At 44.9% G+C, this 11,015-nt stretch overlaps 1 protein-coding gene across 1 annotated transcript in view; it reads right to left on the bottom strand.

Annotated features, from left to right (window-relative positions):
- Positions 1-4,473: 4,473 nt before the first annotated feature.
- LOC126267720 (venom carboxylesterase-6-like) overlaps positions 4,474-11,015 on the bottom strand; it is a 106,801-nt gene continuing 100,259 nt past the window's right edge. Inside the window, exon 10 of the mRNA XM_049973022.1 lies at positions 4,474-4,812. Coding sequence (XP_049828979.1) covers positions 4,536-4,812 — 277 coding nt within the window. The 3' untranslated portion in view covers positions 4,474-4,535. The remainder of the gene's footprint in view (positions 4,813-11,015) is intronic.

Here is an 11,015-nt window from a genome sequence, read left to right as displayed (position 1 = left end):
TTTTTGTAAACAGGCTCTTGAGCTGTGCTGCGGCTCACGTTGATGCTGTTTGCAGGTTTCCGTCCTCTGTTGCAGGCCAGACCATATCGTTTAGTTGACATGGTTGCGGTTGTTAGTCTTCTTCTCGTGTTGACTGGCACCACATGGTTTCGCAATTGTTGCCTATCCGCTAGTGGCAGCAGCGGCGGTTATCGATATATAGTAACTGTGGCCCTATCTTTGGGGTGACATCGTGGCTCTTCCGGGTGGTGTCAGTGGGCAGTTTGGTTGGGGACCGAGGTCTGCGCAGTGCGCGAACATGCTGCGCCTGTTAGCAGCGCGTACGTACTGCCCGATTTAAGGGCTGTGGTCACGAGGCTGCACGACCTTGCCACAAACCGGATCCTGCAACCTTTGAGCCGAGTGCTTTTGGATTCAAATGGAGAAACCTCCACCATAGTGAGATCTTGCGTTTCTCCAATGATTTGGGTTCGTGTTGCTGCTCGTAGTGTTGCCGGGGCGAAGAGCAGCGAGTGGAGTACTTGGGGAAGGCGGATCTGATTAGCTTTCCTGGACTTCTAATTACTATTTATTGCGTTCAGCTTGTTACTATTTGTTAAGTTCAACGAGCGGTATTTTTCCTGTCTTGTGGCCGCTAACGCCCCCGTTATCTGCCCTGTGGGTTCGTGTATGTAACGGCAGTGTACATTTCCTCGCCTTGCTGCCGCTGTCCACTGAGGCTTTCTTGATCGTAGGTTGGTTGGCGATTCTCCTACTCTGGTGGTAGTGATTCCTTTTTCGTTCTGGGCGCTCTGGGAACAGTATTCTGCAGACGGAGTCCAGACCGCCAGTTCCAGCTATGGCGTATTTTTACATCTTGCATTTGGTTTGTTGGATGTCAGCTATTTTCAGCAAGATTATCATTAGTCATTCGTTAGACTGCCACTAGTCTGAGTTACCATCTTGTGAAGTGAATGCTACTCTTTGTTGCCTATCTCATCGCGCGTGAAAAGATTCTTTGCAGGACCTACTCAGATGTCGATTCCTGGTGCACCATCTGTGACTGACCCTTTTGGTTTATTATTATATTTGCTGTTTTAATATACGTTTCTAAAATTTTATTTAATTGCCATTCTTGGCGTTACAGCAGGTTTAAATGGTTGCGCTACCGAGTTTACCATCATTTTGTCTCACCCATTTGGTGATCAGAATTGTTAATTTTTTTTATAGATGCCGTTCTTGGCGTTAAAGGCTTCAGCGGTGGCTAGTTACTTGCCTTAAAATTCTAACTGGGATCACATTGGCTTGTTTTTAAAACATTAATAGATGTGTCTGTATTTTACGCTCATTTGGTAAATTGTAATGCACTGAAAGACCTATTAATTACAGACTTGTGTATTCTTTCATTAATAACATGTTTTATCTTTATGCCAGTCGTGGTGGCCGAGCGGTTCTCACCGCTCCAGTCCAGAACCGCACGACTGCTACGGTCGCAGGTTCGAATCGTGCCTCGGGCATGTGTGTGATGTCCTTAGGTTACTTAGGTTTAAGTAGCTCTAAGTTCTTGGGGACTGATGACCTCTGATGTTAAGTCCCATAGAGCTCAGACCAATTTTTAATATCTTTATTTATTGCTGAGTCTGGAGTTACCATTTTCAAATAAATGTGTGTAATTGCAAAAGGGAACCAATAGTAAATTATTACAGCCCCATCCACAATCGTAACTGAACCTGCCTTCCTTGCCCACCAAGGTTTCAGTTCTGTTACGACAAGAATTTCCATGCAGACAAGCCAAGACATCACGGAAGCTCCAACAAAAGCGACAATTAACTATTTCGGGGACACTGTATAATTTCCGATAGGTCGACTTGGCTCTTATTTTACATAGCCATGTGATGTCATTATAACATTGAGAACCTTTTAGATGGTGAGTCGCCATGTGGAAATTTTGTGGCAATGTGTCAGCCACATTGTGGAGGTAAACACGCATGCATGGCTAGATGCAGCTCACGTGTCCCGTTAGGGACGCTAGGGAGAAAGCAGTGGATGTTATTCTGGAACATATTTCTATTGCGCAACCTGTGACATCAGTATCCATAGGTATCACACCAGCACACGTACCCATAGGTGTCTCGCCTATGGGACCGGCGTAGGCGCCTTAGAGTTTTGTAGGGGAGGAGTTTGCTGATACATCGCAGCTGACTATAATTCGTAAGCATTTTTTACATGTACTGAGTGTTTGTGCAATGCATTATTTTAGGCTGTTTAAGCGTTGTGAGTGTGTTGGCAGAGCTTTATACGTGCATTATTTCGGTGGTTTACGAGTTGGTTTCGCGTCTGGCGCTTTATTTTGTAAGCGGTCGTGCAATTCATTATTTCCGACGGTTTATGAATTTTTTTCGTGTCTGAACATCAGTGCACTGCATTATTTCAGTGATTCACGAGCAGTTTGCAGGTCTTTAGGCTGTGAATTGCGACCCCAAGCATGTCGTAGGGTGTGTTTTTTATCAGTGTAATAAATAAACTACATGAAATCCGTCCCTAAATAAATTTTTCCAAAATAAAGTACACTACTTCCTCTCTCCAGCAGACCAACACAGGCTGAGCCATTCCCCACCATTTTTCCTCCAGACCACCAAGGGATGAAAGTGAACTCTGGTGGCAGTACTGTGCACTAGGTCAGCTGGATTCTGGACGCCATGGTGAAGGCACTGGACTGAGCTAGTACCTCAAATTGTTTATTTAAACACTGCATGCAAAATAAAGACTTACATCCATCGTATCCAGCACAGGCTGAGTCCTTTTCCTGCCAATTCCTAGGAAGAGGTGGCAGTTGGATGACCTAGGTTAGTGGAGATAGCCCAAGTGACCTATTTCCCCGCCATTTTCTTAGGTTAGTGGAGGTAGCCTTGGTATGTTGCACTGTCCTACTGGAATTTGGACTTCCAGCCATTTTTGGGGGGAGGGGAGGGGGAAGAGGAGTGGATTCGTTAGTGGAGACAGGTCAATTGGGCTACCTTCCCGCCAAAATCTGAACTTCCCACCATGAGGTCATTGTGATGTTGCCATATCTATCGCCGCCATCTTGGATCGGCCATCTATAATAAATTTGGCAACAATGGAGAGTGGTGACGCTCTCTTTGCTCCACTACCACTATTTTTGTCTGGTGATAACTGTTCTTTGTTCTGAGAGAACAAATAACAGCTTGATCACATGAAATATGTAATGGGGCAACAGAAATGGCCCAGAGACCAGAGTTCCAAAGAAACACTTACTACAGCTGATATTAAAGTGACCACCATTCATCTCTCTATATTTTTGGGCCCTATTCAGCAAGTTTTTTCACTTGTTCAAAACAAAGCTATACTGACGCCATTTTCGGACTAAGCGTAGTATGACACTTTTTGCCAGCAGTTTGACACCATTAAACTTCTCTGTAATTAACTGACCACAGCGTTTCCACGTCTTTGTTGTCACGTAACTTTCGGCAACATTGAGAGTACCATCGTCACCTTTGCTCTGCTCCATTCAAACTGACAGCCCATACTGCACACTGAACCTGTGTGGATCATTTGGCGACCGTACAAGTGGTGTGCGTGCTAAGTGATGTATACATACGCGTCCAATCGTATCCACTCGTCTGGGCCACTTATGTTCCCCATCCTGTATTAGTTCACACAGTCCTTTTCCATAGGATTGCTGCATAATTTACAACTGTCATTGCCTATGGAGCCATCACTTGATGCACTAAGCAACGAACTGTTCTCTTGAGCTACAATGTTCATCATTTACATATTAGTTCATCTGAAACTAACTACTCGTTGGGCCTATACAGTAACATTAATTTCTGTAGCTGAGGTGTCTAACTGGGCCTAGCTCTTGCTTGCTCTCCACTATATTGACCTCAGTGTGAGGGTGCCGCCATGCTGTGAGATAGGACATGTCTTCTAGAGTGTCTGCCACTGGTCTTTGCGGATTTCAGCGAGTCTTCGATTATGTCTGTGCTATCGATGCGCATTGCCGACTTCGGTGTGGACGATTGCACACAGATCCTTTCATTCAACTTCACAGTGTATGCTCATTCCATACCAGAAACTAGAAAAATAATTTTCATCTGGAAGGTATTTTGCTTTGATAAAATCATGAAAGAAACAGACCACATTTACTGATGTGCGTTTCGTAAATAGCTTATATGTTATTGTTGGCTTACAAGTATCTTCTTACTTTTCCAAAAAAAAAAGAAATTAACTCAAACCGTAGTAGTACAGTTTAAATATTGCTACAATCTCAGAGTATGTTTCACTGATCTGTTGCCACTAGTGGTCAAGAGAAAATTAGTGTCCCCCTGGTTGTGGAGTCGTGTACTGGTGGTAACGGCAGTTTTAAGCAAGTTTCGGAATTCGGTTGATAAAATTCGTGCGAGTCGAGTCTTTTGGAATGAGACAAATCTGTTTCCTCGGAATACAACATTAGATGAGCAAGTAAAACGTAACCTTTGTTATAAAAAAACGTTTTATTACAAACAATATCCAGTGACATCAATCCTTAGCGAGGGTCAGAGCTCGTCCCTGATGGGCTCGTCTGCGGCGGCCTCGTGCCGGTGGCTCTCCTCCCACTCGTGCTCCTGCAGCGCCCTCTCCCGGCTGGCCCTCTCGCTCTCCTCCTCCCTCAGAGGGGCCAGGATGCTCTCCCAGAACGCCATGCGCTCCGGGTGCAGGCCCCCATCCACTGACCGCCACTTCTTGTCTATCAGCTGGTATGTGAAGTGTCTGCCCTCGGCTCTCGGCCATACTACGCTTTCCAGCGCCTCACTCTTGTCTTTCGTTGGATCCCTGCGAAACACCAAAGTTCATTGTAGCTACATTGTGCAGTTCCTGTCAACAGACTAAATTTTTGAACTCTAATTAATGTTAAGTTGAAGAATGGCATCGGTGGACCATCAAAAGTCGTTAAGAGTATTTCCAGTCAAGTAACTACACTTTAAAGAGAGAAAAAAGCGCACCACGAAGAAATGATCCGAACGGGATGGATGTTGGCAGATGTGATGCATATGTGCAGACAAACAAATTATTACATTTTCAGATGAATTGGATGATTCAGTCGAGAGAAAGAGCTCCACAAGCTGGACAAGTCACCTCTGGTCTTTATGCAAGCAGCTATTCTACTTGTCGATGACTGATAGAATTGTTTGGTGGTGGTATGAGGGCTGTCGTGTCGAATTCTGCCCAACTGGTACGTAATATGTCAAAATCCCGAGCTGGTCGAGGGACCCTGTCCATAACGCTCCAGACGTTCTCAAGCAGGGAGAGATCCGGTGACCTTGCTGACCAAGGTAGGGTGTGGCAAGCATGAAGACAAACAGTAGAAAGCCTCACCGTGTCACCGTGTATGGGCGGGCATTACTGTGCTGAAATTTACGCGCAGGATGGCTTGTCATGAACAACAAAACGTTCCGTAGAGTACCATCGTCGTAACGATGTGATGTAAAGGTGCCGCGAATTGCAACTAAAGGGGTCTTACTATGAAAAGACATGGCAGCACCGACCATCACTCCCGGTTGTAGGGGCCGTATGCCGGACGACAGGTTGGTTTCCCACCGCTGTCCAGGGCGTCTCCAGGCACGTCTTCACTGTTCATAGGGCTCAATTCGAAGCAGAACTCATCACCGAAAACAATTTTACTACAGTCAATGAGACTACAGGCCAATTGCGCCTGACACTGCTGCAAACAGGCTTCTTGGTGTGCAGAGGACAATGGTGGCCGGTGCAAAGGATGCCACCAGCTCAGCCCCATCACTGAGTCATGGTCGTGTTGCACGTAGGATGGGCAATGACTAATCCGGGGCTCTGAGTCTGACGATTGCTTCGTCCTCACGTTGTGTCATCTCTGTAGGTCGAACGTTTCTTTCTTGCGCTGTGTTCCGCCATGGTTGACCCATTTCTGCCAACATCGTCTGACAGTGTCATTCAAATGTCGAGCGATTGGCCGATTATTCTAACCAGCTTCTTTGAGCCCAACTACACGTCCTCTTTGAAATGCTGACATGTGCGTATATTGGTCACGCGCCCGTCTGCGAGGCATAGTTACTGCCAACTGAAACAACGAAATTCTCAAAAGAGGCTGTGCTCTGGTATCGATAATCTTTGCCAGCTGGGTGATGAAACTACGCCATAGTTTACTATTTTGCCTTTTTCGTCGATGCCCTATGAATGTAAGTATGTTACCAATTCGCCCCCGCAGTGAGTCTTTTTTCGTCTTTGAGTGCACTTTCAAATCACGGGTTAAGCCGCCAAGTTTTATGAAGATTCCTTGTGAAATACATAACTGTTTTTCAGTCGCAGCACATTTTTGTCTTATCTTTTACGTTTTACAGCAGTGTAACAGATGTACGTAAGCAACAAGTGAAAAAAAAGATGTATATGGTGTCTAAGAACCTTCCTTTACTTGTAGTTTCAATCAGCGACTACGTTCGCTTGACAAATTAGCTGTCTGAAAAATATTCAGTACAACACCTTTTCTTAATCACAAAGGCTGCAAAATGTTACGATGTAGTAAGCAGACGGTGTGCAAATTACGGAAGGAGGGACAATGCTGATGGCAGAATTAGACTCCCTCTACTGCTAAGCGTAAGGTGACTAACAAAACAAAGAAGAAGTGTTCGCAGGAAGTACGAGGGAAGTTCAAAACTTAAGTTGCACCTTACTAATCTTTTTGAGGGCTGTACAATTCCAATTGACAGATGCACGACACTGTTTCTCAACATAGTCACGAAGGCTCTTGAAACGACAGTCAGAACGTTTTAACAATCTTTCAGTTTCTCGATAATACAAACCCGCTCACTGGTCACGGAGCCAAAACAGAACCGTTGTCTGAACGTCCTCGCCTACTCTAGTGGTTGTGATCGCTCTGGCACATTCTCCCCTACATGTTCTTCCAGCTTGCCGAGAAGGTAGAAATCGCTTGGCGCAAGATGTGGACTACCAGATCGGCACCACATCTTCGCGGTCATGGTCAAATTTTTGGCACCGTTTCAGTACGGTTGGCCGCAACACGACATTCGATTCACATACCGCCAGAAAAACGCGGTGAATGTGTGTAGAATTTCTACGTTTTGTCCAAAAGAATCATACCGCTCAGTGTAGTTCAACTTTGCAGTAAATTTCCAGTTGCCGCGACAACTCATTCGCACGCTGTGATGCACCTGTTATCCGCACCGCATCAGACTCTTCTGGCAGTGCCCCGCTGTTTTTGAGCAATGGTCTCTGCATGGCACTATTTGTGTAGCTTAATTTCTACAGGCCCTGCGTATGGTTTTTGACATCTGTACGCAGCGACGTAAATACTATTTATATTTTACATTATAGCTTCATATGAGTTTACTTGAAGCATCATGTAGTAGTAGTAGTAGTAGTAGTAGTAGAGTGAGTGAGTGAGTGAGGTGTGTGTGTGTCACCATATATGTGCTTGCCTATCTGCTGATAAAGCAGTCTTTCTACCTGCAGCAGTATACACTTTTCATACCCAGCAAACAAACTGTTCGGAACATAACACGGTGAAAAACTGTTTATACAGTTTTTATGCCAACCTGGTAAGTGACTGTATAAGAACAGCTTCAACAACAGAAAAGCTGGCAGATGGGTAGGGTAAAAAAGCACTGCCACTTTATGATCTTCAAATAAACTTATGTGAAAGGTGTGCAGGATAAACTGCATTTAATCTGTTCTTCAACGGTATCACCTCAATAATAATACTATTTTACTATCAGCTGAGGATTGACAGATCGACGACAAGAAAGGTTGGAAGTATGTGCTGTTAGATAGGAATGTCTGCCATGTTGTGGAGATTGTAAGAACAATGAGTTAGGTTACACAGAAGCAGACTTCAAGCAAAGAAACACCAAATTCTTAATTTTTCAGATAAACACTATTAAAACAGCCACATTAAACAATATTTATTTATTGTTACACTTATATAATTTACATAGAAAACTCCTATGTTGGAATGTCATTTACCGATACTGTAGACCGAACATTTCTAAGCGTCTTTTTCTGGCGTTTGCCGAACTTTCTTGGCTCATCCAGAATACATTCCCTCCGATTCTCAGTAACTAAACTCATGGTCCCAAATAGTTCCCATCTTCCTTAAACTTCGTACGAAAAGGTACTTCTGATACTTAACACTCAATTACATGGGATTTATGAATGCAGGAACATAATGACAGTCATTAATTGAAGTAAATAAAGGATGGCATTCTTATGGTAATACTAGAACCAAATGACCACCGTCCTGCTGCTTTAAAGCAGAAATAAACGTATAGTCTTTACCAGCCTTTTGTCCCCGCCTACTCTAGTGGTTGCGATCGCTCTGGCACACGCAAAGTAGAACGCAGGAGACAGACAGACAGACAGACAGACAGACAGACAGACAACTATCTGAAGATGGGATAACGTTCATCCTGTTAAGTATACCACCTCATCAAACATACTCGGATGCCTCCACGTAATGCAGAACAGTCCTCTAGATGTCACGAGAGGCTGACTCGCCAGCGTAAAAGGGGGCAGGAATTCGAGTCTTGCGTTGTCAGCAGAGAAACAAACAACCGAATTGGGCGGTGACGAGAGCTCAGTGACTCTGGATGTCACCTGAGTAACAGATCAGTCAGCGACATTTCAACCCTTCTAAAGATGTCCGATCAGACTGTTGGTGATGTGATTTAAGTAGAAACTCCAAGAAACAACCAGAGCTAAACAGAGACGGCAGACCCCTTTTACTGACGAACAAGGATCGTCGATAATTGCGGAGGACGATTGTGAAAGTCGCATGAAATCAGTTGAAGGCATCACTCGCGAATTTCAGCGTGCTACGAGCAGGCCAGCTAGCGTAACGACTGTGCGGCTGGAGTTAAAAAGGGTGGTGTACAGCGGTCGACCAGCTGCTCATAAGCCACGCATTACCTTACACGATGCTAAGCGACGCTTCAAGTGGTGTAAAGACTACTCCAACGATGAGTGGAAACGAGTGATTTGGAGAGGTGTATCATGCTATACCCTGTGGCAATCCAATCGAAGGGCTAGGATTTGGCGAATACCTGGAGAACATTACTGCCATCATGTGTAGTGCTAACAGTGAAGTAGAAGGAGGCCTAGTGACAGTAAGGTGGTGGTTTCCGTGGTTGAGTTGTAGTCGTCTTATTGCGTTTGAGGAAAGGAATGAAGTCATTTTACAGAAATGTGTACTACTTACAGTAGAGGGAGACCTCAGACGTATCAGTATGACAACGCACCCTATCATGAAGCAGCGTCTGTGAGACAATGTATGAACAACAACATTACTGAACTAGACTGGCCTGCCCTGACCCAAATCCAATGGAACCCCTTTGGGATCAGTTAGAAGACTGACCTTTCTCCGGCCCCCGTGCCCAGTCACTACTTTCTGTGGTCTCGGCTCTTGAGGGTGGAACGCTCTGCCAGTCCTTCACAGACATTCAGACACCCCATTAAATGTGTCTCAGAGTTCCTGTAGTCAAAGACCAAGGGTGAACACACCCCATATTTATCTCATCTAACAGGTGTACAGATACTTTTGACCAGACTATGTATATGATTGATGTGGCCGGTGTCCAACGTTTCTTAATGCAGCACACCAGGACACGCCCATAGCTCACACCTACTGAAACCGCCCAGTATCCATGGTACACCAACTCCACAACATTGCATAAGTAGTCCTCGCTACAAAGATTTAGAAACACGTGAGAGCGGAAATACTCGTGCAGCGCACTCTTCGTGTTGGTAATGATTCCTGGATCAGTTCTAGAGCTGTTTCATTACATGCCACTACTGACTAATACATTCTAATTCAGGATCATCTAGACACTGAAATGTCTTCCTTCGTCTTTCGTTTACGGGTTCCACATAGCTCGGACATGGCTTATGCCCAGTCTTATAGCGAACAGCTGCTTGGATGAAGGGCTGCAGGCGCCTTCAGCTAAGCAGCCAAATTTTGGAGGAAAATACACTATTTTTCCTTTTGCTGCTGTACCCCAGAATTGCTGCCTTCTTTTGTTGACACAGGTTGTTCTCTTCCTAAACCAGTACGCTGCGTCGTCCTGCGAATGAACAACAAAATGTTAACAGGTCCACACGTAAGCCAGACTTTTACGGAAGAAAGAAGCACTGTATTTCACACGGCCAGCGGCTTATTTAGACGAGACGTTGACATACATTCTAAATATGTTCAAACGTAGTAACACTATGAGGAGAATTTTCCGATGTTCCTCCAGCATGAGTGACTAGCATTATCAAAGCTTCACATTTCATTGCTGACGGTGGACTGGAGCCAAGCCCGCGATCGCAGGCAACGGGTAGGTGTCGTGGCCTTATAATGGTAGAATCATGGCTTAACAGTAACATCGTTACTCACCTGACGAAGCAGAAGTGCGGATGTGCAAATTAAGAAACTAATTCATAATTGCAGGAAGAGAGTCCACGCCTGCATGTGCCGTTTTTCGAAATTTTTAAACAGAAATTTCGAGAACGTAGGCTTCCGCGGCCGGTGTCACAGTGATTAAAATTCTTCTGGGTAATATGCCGCGTCATTTCTAAAAAAAAACTAACAACAATAATAAATTAAAACCGACGTTTCGGCCGAATTGCAACGGCCTTCCTCAGGGCACGACTGGTTTTGCATGGGGTAGGTGCTACTATTTATTACAGACTATCGATGTCTGACGTCACGGTTGTAGAATTTTAATTGGCCCTCTAAAATGATTGGCTAGTCATGACGTAAGGGAAGATGGAAGGAAAGGGGCTATTCGTGGATATCCATGTCGTCAACGATTGGTAGCTGACCGCCAATCAGCGTTCCGCTTCTGAAGCGGAACGCTGATTGGCGGTCAGCTACCAATCGTTGACGACATGGATATCCACGAATAGCCCCTTTCCTTCCATCTTCCCTTACGTCATGACTAGCCAATCATTTTAGAGGGCCAATTAAAATTCTACAACCGTGACGTCAGACATCGATAGTCTGTAATAAA

Source organism: Schistocerca gregaria, chromosome 4 (genome assembly GCF_023897955.1).
Source record: "Schistocerca gregaria isolate iqSchGreg1 chromosome 4, iqSchGreg1.2, whole genome shotgun sequence".
Classification (NCBI taxonomy): Eukaryota; Metazoa; Arthropoda; class Insecta; order Orthoptera; family Acrididae; genus Schistocerca; species Schistocerca gregaria.
The sequence above is the reverse complement of the archived record's forward strand: the minus strand, read 5'-3'. Positions and strand labels throughout refer to the sequence as shown.